This window comes from Sander lucioperca, chromosome 12, assembly GCF_008315115.2.
Source record: "Sander lucioperca isolate FBNREF2018 chromosome 12, SLUC_FBN_1.2, whole genome shotgun sequence".
In the NCBI taxonomy this organism is placed as follows: Eukaryota; Metazoa; Chordata; class Actinopteri; order Perciformes; family Percidae; genus Sander; species Sander lucioperca.
In genome coordinates this window covers 26435641-26452849 of record NC_050184.1, presented here as the reverse complement: position 1 = coordinate 26452849, position 17209 = coordinate 26435641, and the positions used below count along the sequence as shown (strand labels likewise).

Below are 17209 nucleotides of genomic sequence, written 5' to 3'. Positions count from 1 at the left end.
AATGCAACAAAAAGATCGGCGCAGAAAAATGCAATAGCGTCTGTGAGTCTGTAGTTGCTGAGGCTCAAGACATCCATGGCGCACAGGAGGTGGGACGCACGGATCCATCTCCCCAGGAGCAAACGCTGTGTCGGGTGGGCAAACTCATGTGACGCGTAACTGATCCCGTGGTGATTTGTAGGCTATAAGGGAAGGTAAGATAAGGTGTACCCGTTCTTAATTCTGCACATATTTCTGTTACTGTAGTCCTATTTACTATTTTATTATTTCATCCATGCGTGGTGCAGCGGATCCGTGCGCCCCGCCACCTGTCGTGGAGACGCTGGCCTCACTAACCTCTCCTCCTCTGAGTTGGATCTCCCTCGCGCTGGACTCAGTTTCACTGAGCCTACTAACACTTAGAAAATAAATGGCATTATATCAGTGAGTTCAAACTGCTTATTGTGCGTAATTTGGACTGACACTGAGATGCATGTTGTTCTATAACTGGTGTGGTGCTGGCCACTATTCTCTTGATTTCCACTTCGACATTAGACTTTTTTTTTTAAATTTCTGCCATGGTTCGGTGCATTCACCGCCCAGTCACCATTTGCCATTCTGGGCATTTTCTTTTATTGCTTATCCAAGATGACAAACCTCCAAACAGAAAAAAATTGTCTCGCCCCCACCTCAACCTCACAGTCGGTGAAGTTTTTTTTCCGTCTGCAGTGGGATAACCCGTTGTGATTGGACAAAGAATGACATTGGGGGCGCATTTATAATAATTTCCATATTAATTTATGGGAGGAGGCAAGGCGGGGTCGGTCGCTCGTTCATGTGCGCCCAATTTCACGTTGATTGTGATGTATAAAGGAAAGGTGCGCAGGAACTGGCATACGCCCGGTTTTATACATGTGAATATTTCTGTGTGTAGGTACTTTTCAAGTTTTGGCCGTACGCCATCTTCTGGTATGAAAGTCTTTTATACATGAGGCCCCTGGAGTTTGTTTCAAAAGTCAGTTGATCTCCAGACCTGAGGAAAGCTGAATTTGGATGCTGGTGACTCTCACACAGTCATTACCTTAAGACTGTTGAGTAGTTGACTGAGCACATGCAGGTGCACAGGAGGCGGGGGATGCTCTGTGATCTTTTGTCACCATTTTTGCATGGCTTCCCTCAACATGAGACTGAATGGGCCAAACAGAGGGGAGGGAGTCACAGGTGTGGAAAATAAGGGCATCTAAATGGTGTTGAGTTAAAACCATTCCACTCAGTGCATGGTCACAACTTCTGCTCCACTGCTATACAACATAAGGTCACACAGCCATCTGAAATGTGTTTTCATAATTTTTTTTGATATCGCACAACCTGGGCTGATTATTCAAATCAAGTGTTTAGCCACATCTGCACTTAAAAACACAACCGTTCATGGTACTTATAAAGTGAGGATATAGCCATGCATCACATTGGATCCAGACTGATCTCATTAAGTGGCATATGTATGACACGCCAATTCGTATGCCATTTTGGTGTGTTATTAAGGTGTGTTATATATTATATATTATTTGGTGCGTTATACGCATAATCGCTTTTTAGCGTGTTTATCAACGCCTCCATTGACCTACATTACGTGTTAATTATTGCCGTAGCGAGTAGTATGAAAGGACGGAAGTCTGCAGAGGGAGATTGATTGGGGTGGTGGATGGGTAAAACCTAGGACTTTCACCCAGGAGAGCCGGTATTGCGTCCCGCGTGTGGTGTTTATCAACCGTTTTTTTTTTTTTACACACGTATGACGTTTTTCTCACGATAGCATGGCACGCTTTCGCGATAACACGCCACGTGGCCACGTGGTGTGTATGTTTACATCCGCTGTATACAGTGTAGACATACACGCGGATAGCTCAAAATGCGTACAGATAACACGCCATTTGGCTTTAGGAAAGTGCCGTGTATGTTTACGCAAAGTCATGATGCCACTTTGTTGGATCCCATTTAGCCTCCCAACAGTTCATTCACATGCACGCACACACGCATGGAATGTGTGTTCATACTGAAAACTTTAAGTCCTCCTCCAGACACGTTTTAAAGTATGTAAAAATACTCTGCTACGATTAATATTTTGTTTAACTTGATTTTCCCACATACAAAGTAAAAAAAAACTCTTAAAAGTGGCTAGAAGCCCATCTGCTCTTTCTCATTCACTGAGAAATTCTGGAAATGGCCTCGCACCCCGTCCATCACCTTTGCTTGCCCTAGGCTAAAAACATCGGAGAGATTCAGCCATTCATGTTTTGAGCCTCACGCCGGGTTCAAACACGAAGTGCCACGAAAAACCAGGAAGCGCTGTCCGCTTCCTTTTGGCACCCATGTTAACCAAATGGGCTGTTCAGACAGAACGGGCCACGGGGCAGATCGTGGGGCAGATGTGGCCAGCTCACGATCTGCAGTGATAGTTTCAGCGCCCTGTCTGAGCCCTGCGACAGACCCAGATTTAGATGAGGAGTCTGTTGTGCACCAAAAATGACGTATCAGAATGGTAAGTGTAGTTAGCAACAAGTGACAAATCCGCTCTGCACCTGAGGTTTCAGGGTTTTTTTTCGCCTGCATTTGTATATTAGACAGCGATTGGCTTTCAAATCTGTGACATACCAAATCTAGCTTGCTCTGGGTACATTTCTCAGATTCTTAGATTTCAGAGAAGTACACAGACATCTCCCCCTTTAGTTGAGGAATGTGAAAACACCGCTCTAGTGACGAACTTTGCCAGTATATATTTGTCAGTATAGTCAAGGTCAGACATTTTATGGGACATAAACATTAAGAAAAACATTTTGAGGAGATCTTTAAGATTAAGTAAGGTAAAATAATGGATGTGATAGCGTCACTTTACCTTAACTACACTGCAGCTTCTTCAAAGGATGTTATCAAGACATGCAAAGGCACTTCTCACTTGCAGTGGCAAGGGAGTAAGCAGAAATACGCCCACGAAGGCCATTACACCAGGATGCTGTGGTGTGAACTGGAGGTGAGTGTAAGGCAGGAGCTGACGTTAAGGGGTTGACTGCATAAAGGGGAAAGATAAACACATTACTGCCTCACTAGTCCCTGCGAGTAACATAATGAACTCCTAATCGCTGCTGAGGGTGTAATTCATCTATGAAATCAGCAGCAAATTGAGATGAGGAAAATCAGTTTCTGATCCATCTCATGTGGTAGCTTAGCAGGAAGGATATTGAACGTTGTGCCTCTCAAAAGGTTAGGAGTAACACTTTCCTGTCAGCATTGATATTCTGTCAGTGGAAAACTTCCCCTTCTGCTCTGTCTCGTACACATGGCCTGCCAAGCAGCACGCACAGCCCATGAGTCCAGCCGACGAATGCATCTGTATTCTGCCCAGTGCTGGCCAGATAAGCAATGACTAGGGCGTCAGGTCAAAATGTCATATTCTCAATCAACTTCAGTGGCAGCCAATGTCAAATGCTTTGTTGAGTAGAGCGCAGCTGTCAAGGGATGGAATGTGTTGAATCAAACTTCTATTCACCCATTTCTCCCTGCCCCCCTCCTCCACCTGCTTGTCTCCCTTTCCAGAATAAAGCATAATAGTACATGTTGAGCCCAAGGCGTGAGAGCTAAGATAATGGCATCTGGAGCTGCCGGCACCCCCATCCCTATCACTCTTCAGGCTTTTCAGAATTTGGTTACTTAACATCAACACCTCCTCCGCCTTCCTATGCCTATTTTTGTCCGTGGTGGTCCTAGTGTGGGTTTCCATGCATATCGAAGCCATGTGAATGTGAAATCAAAAGAAAATGAACCCATAACTTATACAGTCACTAAATGTGTGTGTGTGCTCCCTTTATGTACTGTTTGTGTTTTCATTTTGTGTTTGTACAAATAGGCATGTGTGCATGTGTTTGGACAAGATAAAAAACAGGGCAGAAGGAATGAAAGGGAAATTTGTGAGAGGAGGGAGAGAGACAGACAAAGAACAGTTGTGACAAAGAGAGAGAGAGAGAAAGCAAAAGACAAAGAAATGACTCACCTTCTCTGCTGACTGGGCTGTGCCAAAGAAAATTGGGATGAAGGCCAGCCAGACTATGCAAGTGGTGTACATAGTGAAGCCAATGGGCTTGGCTTCATTGAAGTCTTCTGGTACATCCCTTGTCTTGATGGCGTAGATGGTGCAGGTCACCATCAACAGGATGCTGTAGCCCAACGAGCAGATTATCTGTAGGTCTGTGATGTCACACTTCAGCACGCCACGGGCCAGCATGGGGTTAATGGTTTTCTGCTCATCGTAGTCGACGATGGTGTTCGGAGGGTCCACGGCGAACCACACCAGCACGCCCAGCAGCTGCACACAGATCAGACTGGAAGTGATGGCAATCTGGGAGGTGGGACTGATGAAGCGCGGGGCTGTGACCGTCTGCTTTCCCTGCTCGAAGATCCGATAGATACGGTTGGTCTTGGTGAGCAGCGCGGCGTAGCTGATGCACATGCCCAGGCCCAGGAAGATACGCCTGAAAGCGCACACGGCTACGTCAGGTTTGGCAATCATGAGGAAGGTTATGATGTAACACAGAAAAATGCCAGTTAGCAGCACGTAGCTCAGCTCTCGGCCCGACGCCCGCACAATGGGTGTGTCATTGTAGCGTACGAAGGTCGCCATGACAAAGATAGTGGCAATGATACCGAGCATGGCTAGGAAGACGGGGATAATTGCCCAAGGGGAGTGCCACTCCAGCTTGACAATGGGGATGGGCTGACAGGCGGTCCTGTTGGGGTTGGGCCTCATGTTGTAGGCACACAGTCTGCAGGAGGTCTCGTCGTACTGGTACTGGTAGCCATCACAAAGCTCACAGTGCCAGCAGCACGGCATGCCCTTTACTCTCTTCTTCCTCTCTCCAGTTTTGCAGGGCAGACTGCACACAGAGATAGGCACCTCCTGCTCCCCATCTGGCCACTGCAGCTCCTCCAGCTGGTAGAGAGATGACACAGAGCACAGGAAGATAGGGTCAGCAACGGAGCGCTAAGCCAGAGTTACCGCTGAATGTGAAAAACCATGTGGATCGTGAAAAGTACCTGAATTTTGTGCATGACTCAACATTCATAAGTGGCCACTAATTACTATAATATGCTTCTCATGAAGTTACCTTCTTTCTAAAAACAAAGTACAATGCAATCCTTGCAAACAGATGAAGAAATGTAAACGAACAATTAACCTAATACAGTACATCTTTCTTTCCAATTTCTAAGAGGGATTGTTTATTCTAATACTTGAAAGTAATTGAAATCACCATGGCAACAGAGCTTACCTTTGTTCAGTGAAATAAAAATAAAGAAATGTGAAATGAAAAAGACATTATGTTTTAATACACAAGCCAGTGAGGTATAACATATGTGACGATAAGGAAGCAAAATGAGACTTTGGGATTGCAAAATGCCTCTTTTAGAGCTTTTTTACCATTTGTCATCAAAATGAAAAGTGGGGCGCCTGGGGAGCTCACCTGGTAGAGCGCGCGCCCAAATATAGAGGTTCACTCCTCGACGCAGCGGCCGCAGGTTAGACTCCGACCTGCGGCCCTTTGCTGCATGTTCCCCCTCTCTCCCCTTTCATGTCTTCAGCTGTCCTAAAAAATAAAAGGTCTAAAATGCCCCAAAAAATGATCTTTAAAAAAATAAAAAGTGCAGTATACAGACACACAAACTCCAATCCAAAAAGGCCCTGAGGTGTTTTATGGTTTAAACTCAAACTATAATCTCAATGTACAAGTTGGGCTTAAAAAAGCCATGAAGAAATGGAATTTTTTAGGGCTCTAACATATTTTGTTTGGGTGTTAAAAACGCTTTCATAATACTCTCATGATTTATTATAAGTTTATGATCCATGGCTTTAAAAGCCCCAGAAGATTACAGATTCTTCAACATGGCAGTTTCACAGCAATATACGGTATGAGCAAAGTAAACAAAATAAATCAGTTGGAGTTAAAAAAAAAAAACATAGCAAACTACACATTCTAGTGATATGATGGTTAAAAAAATTTTATTGTCCTCTAAAACTGTCCGAATGATAGATTTAAAAGGTGCTTTGAGACAATGAGTGTCAAACAGACAGAATGACATAACGTAAAACTATATTGGAAATGAATAGGATTAATTTCAGGGACCATTTTTGTAATGAGCATTATTTCCTCAATGTGAAGTGGATTTTTGACTTAGCAATATGAAGCATTTACTTATGAATGTGTCCCTGTTTTGTTTTGTCTCATGTATGTTTACAAGGACGTTCAAGCACACAAGTGACATGATACACAGTAAGGTTGCCAATGGTTTCACACTTTTCCACTGATCTACAGGTGGCAGTAAGGTGCCAAGAAACACAGCAATGTGCCAAGCAAGGCAGGGAAGAAGACGACGACTGCAGGATCTGAAATACTAAATTCGCTTTGCAAATGTTTTATGAGTAAGGACACCTTGTTAGACCTCAAGGACACATAAAATGCATTTTAGTGAGTAACACTTAATATAAACGTAACTTTTTTTTTGTTTACAAGAAAATTCCACAGGAAAATTTTAAAGGAATTTTGGCAAATACACATACTCGTTTTCCTGCTGAGAGTTACATGAAAAGATTGATACCACTCTCATGTCTGTCTAATATGAAGCTATATTTGAGCAGCCAGTTACCTCAGCTTAGCTCATTTTTGCACTTCAGTGCTTTTTGAGGGTCTGGTAGGCCAATTTTTTGTTAAACTAAGCTTGCTCATATTTAGCATACAGCCACGAGAGTGGCATCAATCTTCTCATCTAACTCTCGGCAAAAAAGAAAATAGACATATTCCCCAACATGTCAAAAATATTCCTTTAAAAATTTACAATTTTTCTTCATTGGTCATCTTTTAATTTCTGTGGTGTGAAATGGAATTTAAACTGATGTGAGCACGTAAAAAATTCTTACAAACTAGGGGAATGCACAATTAATCGCAATTGTATCGAAATCGCAATATGGACTAGTGCAATATCCAAATCGCAGGAGGGCGCAATATTTGTTAATGGCAAAATATGTGTCAAACCATTTTGAAAAGTATTGTGGTTGCTGCAGAGATGTCCCGGCCTACAAATCCTATCCTACAGACTAAAGAAAATCCTCGCAAAAATCAAACTATAACCATTTTAATTTTTCAATATTAATAATTTTCAATGAAAATGAGAATAATGATACAAAAACAATCATTTTCTCCAATATCGTGAATCATATCGCAATCGCAATATCAGTCAAAATAATCGCAATTAGATATTTTCCTCATATCGTGCAGCCCTACTAACCACTAACACTGTGCTCACATAACTCATGTACTCATCAGCCAATAAAAATCTCCACTAGTTACAAATATCATCATACAACAGGACTCCAGCTAAGGATACTAAAAGCATTACCTCCTCCAAATATAATTACACACACACACACACACACACACACACACACATATTACAAATGTGTTGTTTCTGTGTGGTGTCTGGATAGATTATCACCTGCCATTTATCTGGGGGCATGAAGGTGCCATTTGTTATTTGGACAATGAATGGTGCTCTCCTGAAAACCTCCTGATTACACACAGTGTGGAAACGGTAATGAGACCAACAGCTCTGTTTCCATGGAGACCAGAAGCAAGACACCTTGGACTCATACGGCTGCCATAGTTTTCATTTGGGTTTTTCTTTTGTTGTTAATTTTACAATTTGAGTTTCTGTGAGCTGGAACAGCATTACGACATAGATAATCGAAAAATGTATCAGGATGCTGATTCCAGGATAACCTAGGTTGCTCCTTATGTGTTACTCAACGAAGTGATAGCCATTGCATTGGAATATAATTGCATTGTAACAGCATTTAGTTTGTAACCACACTAAAACAAAATGAAGCGCAAATCTCCAGCAACATCCCCACCTGTGCCATCCAATGCAAATGTTAACTCATCAGTATGTAAATGTCATGTTTTTGTGTGTAATCTGAGTTACATAGAAATACATAGAAATGTTCAGCTCAGGCTTCATCCTATCATACAGCATGGGCAATTTTCAAACCATGTTTGCCTTGAAATCAAAATACAACTCATGAGTTTCTTTATTGTCCACATGAATCACCCAAGCCCATTCTTGTGTTATGACAGTGAGATCTATCATAGTAGCTACAAACCAACACCTTGCATCTATAAAAGCAGCAGGGCAGCTCTCTCCATCTCTACACCTATCCTGATAGCAGTATTAGACAGTAGTTTTTTGAAGGTAGTTATTTAAAGCACCCATGAAATGAAAAATGCCCAATCTATGTTGTGATCCCATGGTTCCACTGTCTTTTTAATGTGCATAAAAAAATCAAATACATAGTATTTTTACATATTTTCCAGTTAAAATCCTTCAGTTTTCCTGTAAAGTACCCAGAGCTTTCATATGCTTTATCTTGCTGGGTGCACCTTAAATTCCATCTGATAAAATGTGATAATAGATTTAGAGTTTCATCATGTACAGTAAAACCTGCAGGAAAAGCTACTGAGCGGTTACCGGAGTAACATGGGAGTTGTTGTTTTTAGGGGTCAGTCTCCAACAACATCAACATCTTGGCGAGCTCTCTACTGCCAAACACTGAACATATATGGTTTGACACATGGGTTAAAAACATGTTTTTCTTCCTCCCACTCACTCCTCCAAACCTATGCAGTCGGAGTAGAGTGATCTCCAACAATGGAGTAAAGTCTGTTGTTAATTGCCTGTTTTATTTCTACTTTCTTGCTTTTTTCTTTGTAATGTTAAACTATCAAATCAAGCCCTCACTGATGTTTTAGTCCTACATCCTTTTACAGGTAGAAACAATCAAATCCCTTTTTAACAGCATACAAAATGTGACAGACTAAAATTACCACATTGTATCACCCTTCACACACTGATCTTTAAATCTTTTCTTGGTTTAATTGGATTTTTTTTTCTCACTTTGTAAAAGCAGCTGTTGGCACATTTGATAATCTTTGATAAAACCTATGTTTCAATTATTAATTTAACATTTTATTAGGGTCCTAGGGTCTTTTTGTGAATGTACCCGAGTCAAACTTATATATTTATACATATTTAGGACGGAAGCGTCACTTTTATGATTTACCGTATTCTCGTTTTTCGGTCAAATGGCCTTTTGAATGGGAGTGCTAAGGGCACTTTTATGCTAGCCTCAAAATAGCTATTTTTAAAACACTAAGAAGGCTCGACACAACATTAAACTTTGCTCGAAGTATCACCAGGGGCTCTACACCTTAACAAAAGCATTGACAACATTGTTTGTGTACCCAGAGTTTACTAAAAAGAAAGGTTTTGAACAACTCACTGTAGGTCTCCGGCCGCAGCCATTTTATCAGTCAAAAACAATCAAAAAAACATAACAGGGAGGAGAGTAAAGATGGAAAGCTCCTAAAACTTAGTTCCATATAAATGCACGGATTATTTCTTGTTTTGTCATTATTGAAAAACAATATTGACCTCGAAGTTGAAAAAGGAGGCTCATATGGAGTCCGTTAATTCGCATTCGGATATCGATTTTGACTGCCGAGGTGGTAGCGGCCAGAAACAACAAGACCTACAGTGAGTTGTTCAAAAACTCAGTTTTTTAGTAAACTCTGGGTACACAAACAGTGTTGTCAATGCTTTTGTTAAGGTGTAGAGCCCCTGGTGATACTTCGAGCAAAGTTTCATGTTGTGTCGAGCCTTCTTAGTGTTTTAAAAATAGCTATTTTGAGGCTAGCGTAAAAGTGCCCCTAGCACTCCCATTCAAAAGGCCATTTGACCGAAAAACAAAAATATGGTAAATCTTAAAAGTGGCGATTCCGTCCTAAATATGCTTTTAAACGAACGTTTGACTCGGGTACATTCACAAAAAGACCCTAGGTTGCATTTTGCCGAGAGTTACGCTTTAAACATTTTGTTTGTCTTGCTAAATTGCACACACAGATTTATTTCTTGCACCTAAAATACACCAAGTAGACTGAAAGTAAAACGTGAGCCTGAGCTCTGTCCGTATTGGAGATGCAAATAATGCACACCCCATTGTCACGTTAGAGATTTCAATTTTCGGAAAACACAAAGCCTTTGCGCTTGTAAATGTTCACTGAGTATCCTGTTTAAATACAAGCATTTAAACAACATTTTGACATTGTGTGTCTGTCATCTGTGTTACCAGTATCAGTAAATTATCATACCTTGAGCTGGAGGTTTTCCACCCACTTTCCTACCACCTTATATTCTGGGGTGGAGGAGTTGGTCATCTGGAACTGGAACAGGTCATAGCGTCCTGGAGCATCGCCGTTCTTGTTGAACACAACAGAGGTGCCAGCACTGCCTGTACAGAGAGAGAGAGAGAAAATGCAGCAAAAGGACAGCAGGATAGAAAAGTGTTAGATGCTGGTGTGACAGGGCACAGCACCTTTTCTAATAAGAGAAAAACATGAACTTTTAACCCAGTTCGGTGGCCTACATGGACCGAACAAAGGTCCACAGAGTGTTTGAGTTTGTTACTCCCAGTTAAAACCTCCAAACACAATGACCTCCAGTATATCTTCAACCTTCATGATAATCACGTACAGTGAAGCAAGCTCCCTACTGACCAATACAGCACTTCCTCACCTGCTTCCTATGCATCATCATGGCTGTACAATGGCCTCTGGAGGAATATATTTTCATATTCAAAACCTGCTTAGATACAGTATATGAACTCTCAGCTGTGCTCTCATATCAGAAATTCAAATTAACGAACACTTTCTCAGGTTAAAAGTAATGCATTTCAATCACACAGTGGACAACAACAGGAGATGTAGGGAGGATAAACAGGTCAGCCAAAGCATCATACGGTCCCCATCTGCTCTCAGTGTGCAGCAGCCTGTCTCAAGCAGAGCCCTGAAGATTTCACTAATTAGCTCAGAGAGGACTGCGGACACCTGAAACATTACGCTTGAGTAAAATTAGGTTTTTGAATTTGTATTGTACAGCTCTCAAGCCTGTCAGTTGTGTCTATGTGTGTATATCACTCAATTATGACTGCAGAGTGTGTGCCAGATAGTGTGTTAACGCAGATGTCAGTCAAAATGATATCTCCCTCGCAGCAGTGAATGTTGAATGGCATTAATCGGAGAAAACGGTTGTACTTTATTTTATACATGAGGTCTGCATTGTTGATGAGGTCATTTTTACCATCCCACAATGCTGAGAGAGAATGAACTGCTGCATTTTACAAGTCTATTCACCTTGCCACTGCATATAGTAGCCTGTAAGCACGAATGGAGATACCATTTCTGAAATGGGACAGGGGGAGTCTGATGACACTTGGCATGGGAATTAAGTACTTTAATAGCTCTGGCTATAAAAAATAAATAAAAAAAGTGTAGAGAAAGGACAAGGAGCATGTGTCCAAAACACTTTTGGGAACATGTTGTCTTTTGTATCTAGAACAGAGCTTGTGGTTTTTGGATGGAAGGCCACTGCACCTTTTCCTTAGTTTTCAGCCAGAAGGGAATTTAATCTCCCTCTAGTTTTTCTACCAAGGACATTTGTCATTGAACAATCTACAAAAGTTTCAGGCCAAAATACTCTTGTAAAACAAGAAAGGCAGGCAGAGGTAGCAAGAGAAAAAGCCCATTCCAGGCAACAGTGTATGGGGCCATTTTAATAGAATACTGTGGACAAGCACCCAAATGTTCCTTTTTGACTTTGTGACACCATTAAGCATTACAAATGTCAGTTTATAAGACCTTTAGTGTCCATTTTCATTTTGATACAGAGCCACAAACTCTTCACTATCTGCTGTTTTGCAAAGTGAAAGCACATATATTTTCCATTAACAATGCAGAAATGACGCCACTGGAGTCATTTTACCCATCAGTCTTTCTGTTTAAAAGTAGATTACTAATTCATAGGTATCCATGTGTCGGCACAGAAAATGAAGCAGGACAGGAGTTCAGAATGACTTCAAGTGTGTTTCTGAAGCCTATAGTGAAAACTCTCAGCCCTTATGTGAAAGCCAAATCAAAACTCGGTGGCAACATGACATCATGACTTTGCGTAAACATACATGGCCACTTTCTTAAGCCAAGTGGCGTGTTATCTGTACGCATTTTGAGCTATCCGCGTGTATGTCTACGCTGTATACAACGGACATAAACATACACGCCACTTGGCATGTTATCGCAAGAAGAAAGTTACGGTTGGGTTTAGGAAACGTGACACGTGGATTGGGTTTAGGAAAAGAAGAACCGTTTGGGTTTAGGAAAAGAACAACGGGGTTGGCTTTAGTAAAAGAAGAAAGCGACGGTTAAGTTTAGGAAACATGACACGCGGGACACGATCCCTGGTCTCCTGGGTGAAAGTCCTGTGTTTTACCCATCTACCACCCTGACCAACCTCCATATGCGGATTTCCGCCCTTTCATACTACTCGCTACGGCGTAAATTCACACGCAATCGCAAGGTAATGTAAGTCAAAGGAGGCCAAACGGCGTTGATAAACACGCTAAAAAGCGAGTATGCGTCTTGATAACATGCCAATAATGGCATATGAATTGGCGTATATTACACCATTATATTATATTATACATACGCAATTTCATGAGATCAGTCTGGTGGGTGGCAGTCGCCATCCTATCATTGCTGCTTCCACCAGACAGACAGTAGACTTGTTGACACAGTGAATAAAGAAAGATGTTGACAAGGTATTGACAAAAGCTATGACAGGGATACCATTCTTACTCTACACCCCAGCGTAAACATACAGCATACAAACAAACACAAAGTCATTCAGTAAAGTGACATGAGTGATTGGGCACTTGGCGCTCTTTCAGCTTTAGAGCAAATAATTAAGTGGTGTCTCTGTGTGTGCAGATAAAAAGGCATTAGAAATTCCTTTCTGTTTTCTATTCCCTGATATTTTCAAGAGAGTAAAATGGTCTGTGTAGGCTCCTTAGTGAGAACGCTGTCTAAGATGAAAGATTTATGCATTTGCATGTGGCTCTGAACTAAGACATGACAAAAGTGCACTGCTGCTGTGCCGAGCAGTGTGGGTGGACTGGGGATCCACTGCTGTGTTTCTCTCGCATCATTATTCTCTCCTTTTTTTCTGCCTCTCACTCTTCTGCTCTGTCTCCGGCGCAGTGGGGAGATCAACAAAGGAGGCTTACACTCCGCTCTCAAACATACATTAGCAGTGGCACATACACAGGATAATGTGCGTGGTTCCATTCTTTAAATGCAATAAGGGGCAGTAAGATATGCCTGATGGAGCCACAACAGAACAACCTCTGCTTGCCAGTAAAAATGTTTGAGAATATAAAAGCATGACAGGAAGAAGTAGAGGAGGTGAAGGTGTGATCTTATTTTTGGCTCAGGTGAAATGAACTGCTTTCTTTGTCAGCGCCACGCTAAGGTAAATATTTTTCGGAAGCTGAAAATACCAAAAGAAAAGTCAGCACAACCCCAGATGGTTATTGAGATTGGACAGCAGATTCTCGATCCCATGCATGAATCTGCTGAGTTAAGGTATCCTTGAAATTTAAGCACTGCATATATTCTGTTTCTTTAGTTCCACCTTAAAATCTGAGGGCTGAACTCTGCACTGCTGCCATAGCGACGATGTTAAAGAAAGGCAGGCAGCTCTTTAGCCTTTAGCGCAATGACAGAAGTTTGTTTTCACATGCTTTTGTATATAAGTAATTGTCAAGAGTTTTTCGCCCTGTTAAACATGATCAATGTGTTGCTTACACTGATCATCACAAAATGTGCATAGGAACAAACTTTTTATGGATAAATACAATTTTAGAGCTTGATGTTGCCTGGCGTCTCTTTAACACTAAAATCACTTGCGGGTTGACAAATGGCACTTGATTTAAATTGCAGAGATATGTGAAATCGGCAAACTGTTTTATTTCTGTTTTTAATTTCAGCCGTTTAAAGATATATAGTTAAACACGGTGGTCCGACCTATCTGACATTTCTGCTGTGCTGCTTCGCTAGCATCATGTGATAAACCAAATCAAGTGTTACAAACAGCAACATCTCACAGCCGGTCGGACTGGTCGGACTAAAATTAAATGAAACATCACTATCTTTAGCGAATCTTTAGTACAATGTGTCTATCCCAGTAAAGTACATACAAGTATTGTATTTTCCCACATATAAAACCACTTTAGAGTGTTATTTGAAAAGAGACAAAATTAACTCTAAAAAAATAGGCCAGTTTGGTGAGAAGATGACGCTGATTTCTTACATTAAACAGCTAAATCAACATTTTGTGAAGACACAATGTACGTCAGAAGATCACTGGCTGACATACAAGCCACTGCATTTGTAATGACAAAGGTTTCTCTTGTTTTAAACCCATCTCCCATTTGGCTCTCTTCCTCCACTCACTTCTGCATTTCAGAGCAGTTGTCATTAATAGCTATTTGCCATTAATTGTTAAGTATCTTCCCCATCACTTTCTGTACAGGGCTGAATAATGTAGAGGTTCAAGTACTGGCAGAACCATAATATGTCATATTGGCTCAAAAAAAAATCACACAGATCCAGATAATGTTGTGGTGCTTTGAGCTATGAATGAAATTGTATGTAAATTGAAATTGTAGCCAGTCCACAAGCAACTGCATACAGTGCATAAAACAGAGGAGATGGTATTAACTTATTACCCATTTGCCTTTTGTTATAGCCTGAAACTAAGACGACTCACTCTGGCTTATATGTCCACAATTTAGTTTTTCTCTGAATTGCTTTTTAAATTGACACTGTGGATTAGTGTAGACACAGCTGCGTTGAGTAAATACTTGGGAGGATGAAGTAGTAGTTGATGGAATAGTTTAACATTTTAAGAAATTTGCTTTCTTGCCAAGAGTTAGATGAGAAGATTCATGCAAGTCCAAGCCTATATTTTGAGTTTAAAGCCAGTATGAAAGTGCTATGGTTAGCTTGCTAAAATATGCATATTTGGAGCAATTGGATGTGTGCCTGTAATCTAACTGTTCATTGTTATATCCCAAACTGTGTCTCCGCTTCATGCCTGGCAACTGCTCCCTGCCAGAGACGGTTTAGAACCGAGACGCCCCAACTCATAGTAGTTTCCTGTATCTGTGTCACGTGGGCTCCGCCACGGCCACGCCTCTTTAGGAGACTAGCGGCAGTTCCTGAGTGTATTGATTCCAACGGGAAAAGTGAACGTGTATACATATTATGAGCAATTCTTTCGCCCCATAATCACCAAAGTATACAGTACCAGTCAAACATTTGGACACACTTTGTCATTCAAGTTAATGGGAAAGTGTGTCTAAACCTTTGACTGGTACTGTATATTGGACCCATTTTTCACAAGCCACATATCTCCAGAACATTCTGACACTAAAATGGCATTTTTCAGACAGACACATCAGGAGAAAATTAACTTTATTTGAAACCTGTTTCTGTCTCAGGACCAAACTCTCGTGAGATGTGGCAACACAGCGAAACTTTTGTAAACACCCTAACAAAACATGATGCCAAATATGTCTTTTAGCTGTGTAAATATCTAACGTTAGCAAAAGAACATATTAACAAAATATTTAAATATAACTTTTAATCTATCCACATGACGTTCACTACACGTTCAAACGAGGCCACGCCCCTTTAGGAGACAGGAAATGTGTACCGTTTCATACCATTGCCGCTGCTTGAAATGCGCTATCTTTAGTGTAGAGGATCTTCGTCCCCGCCAAGAAATACTCTGGGACAAAACCACAACTTGTTTTCACACTGTTTTTTGTACGAATTAAACAAACAAGATATATTGTGTTAATTAGTGAGCTTTAAAGGTGAGTGGCGCTAACTGCTTTCGGTCTTTGTGCTAAGCTAAGCTAACAAGCTGTTGGCTGTAGCTTTATATTTAGCATACAGACATGAGATGAGAGTGGTATCGATCTTCTCATCTAACTCTCAGAAAGAAAAAAAATATGCGTAATTCCCAGAATGTTGAACTTTCCCTTTAACTAAAGTAGTAGAGTCAGTAGGCTTATTTAAACTAATTTGTTATTAACTAACTTGTTTTACCTCATTATGTTTATAGGTGGTTCATCTTTAATGTCATCAGTGTTATACAGTACGAGTCAAAAGTTTTTTTGTCCAAATTTTTGATTTGGTACTGTACATTCTTTTAATCAAGTATATTATTCTAATTTACAGTTTATTCTATTAAAAATCCTCCAAAACTCTGCATAAATGAATAACGTAACCAATTTGACTTTTCGTATCCACACATTGTGTAAGCATCTGATGACTGTTACAATGTGTGACTCACTGTTGAAGCTGGTGTTTCGTATGTACTTCAGCAGAGTCTTTCCCTCAGCAGACTCCATTTGTGGACAAACACCAGGATGATCAGGACATAAGTCCTTGTGCATTCTGTGGAGAGCGTGGGCCATGGCGTACACCGCGTCAGTCACAAACTGCACCTTCCCTTCCTGCTCGTACTTGGAGTCGTTCCCGATGCGCTCCTTGCCTGAGTGAAGAAAAGGAAAGAGGAGGACTTACAGGCAAATACACCATGAGCCATTAGACATTACATCCTCTCAGCACTCCCCATCATCCCCAGATTAATTTTTATTCCTTCGTCTACCATTTGCTACCAGTGACTTCAATTGTGATTTTGTAAGAATTACACCTAAAGGGCCAATGTGGCGTTTCAAATAAGAAGACACATTTAATTCCTACGTGGAAAATATCAAGCTGAGCTGTGAGACAAAGTGTTTGTGACAAATACAGCAGACTAAGATTGAATTACTGCGGTGTATTACAAAGTAATACGCTGCCAAGAACGGACCTCACTTGTCTCATCTGCAAGTGATGAACTTTAGTAACATCCTCTGCTACAGTAGCTTCCTGCTCTCTTATATCCTCTTCCCAGTGCACTGCCCTTTCACTATGGGCTGCTGTAAAGGTTTTGCTTCACGCTGCTGATTCTCTGCTTGAATATGTAATGTACAACCTCCGCTGGATTTCTGTTTTTGTTACAAACTGAATTAGCTATTTTCTTTTCTTTCTTTATCTTTTCTTATTCTGCTGGTAGATAAAAGCTGCATTTCAAAGAGTGAATGAAAATTATAACAACAAAAATACTACTATTACTTTGAATAATAATCATCATCATAATGTCAATATCCAAGCTCCCACTTAACAAAAAT

The 17209-nt window shown here is 40.9% G+C and overlaps 1 protein-coding gene across 3 annotated transcripts in view; it reads right to left on the bottom strand.

Moving 5' to 3' along the window:
• The window catches only part of LOC116062033 (metabotropic glutamate receptor 7-like), a 111077-nt gene that overhangs the window by 15180 nt on the left and 78688 nt on the right, over positions 1 to 17209 (bottom strand). For all 3 annotated transcript variants that reach the window (XM_031316487.2, XM_031316485.2, XM_031316486.2), the window contains exons 6-8: positions 16327 to 16527; positions 10224 to 10363; positions 4025 to 4960 (exon numbers count right to left, since the gene is read on the bottom strand). In XM_031316487.2, the coding sequence (XP_031172347.1) occupies positions 4025 to 4960; positions 10224 to 10363; positions 16327 to 16527 (1277 nt within the window). The remainder of the gene's footprint in view (positions 1 to 4024; positions 4961 to 10223; positions 10364 to 16326; positions 16528 to 17209) is intronic.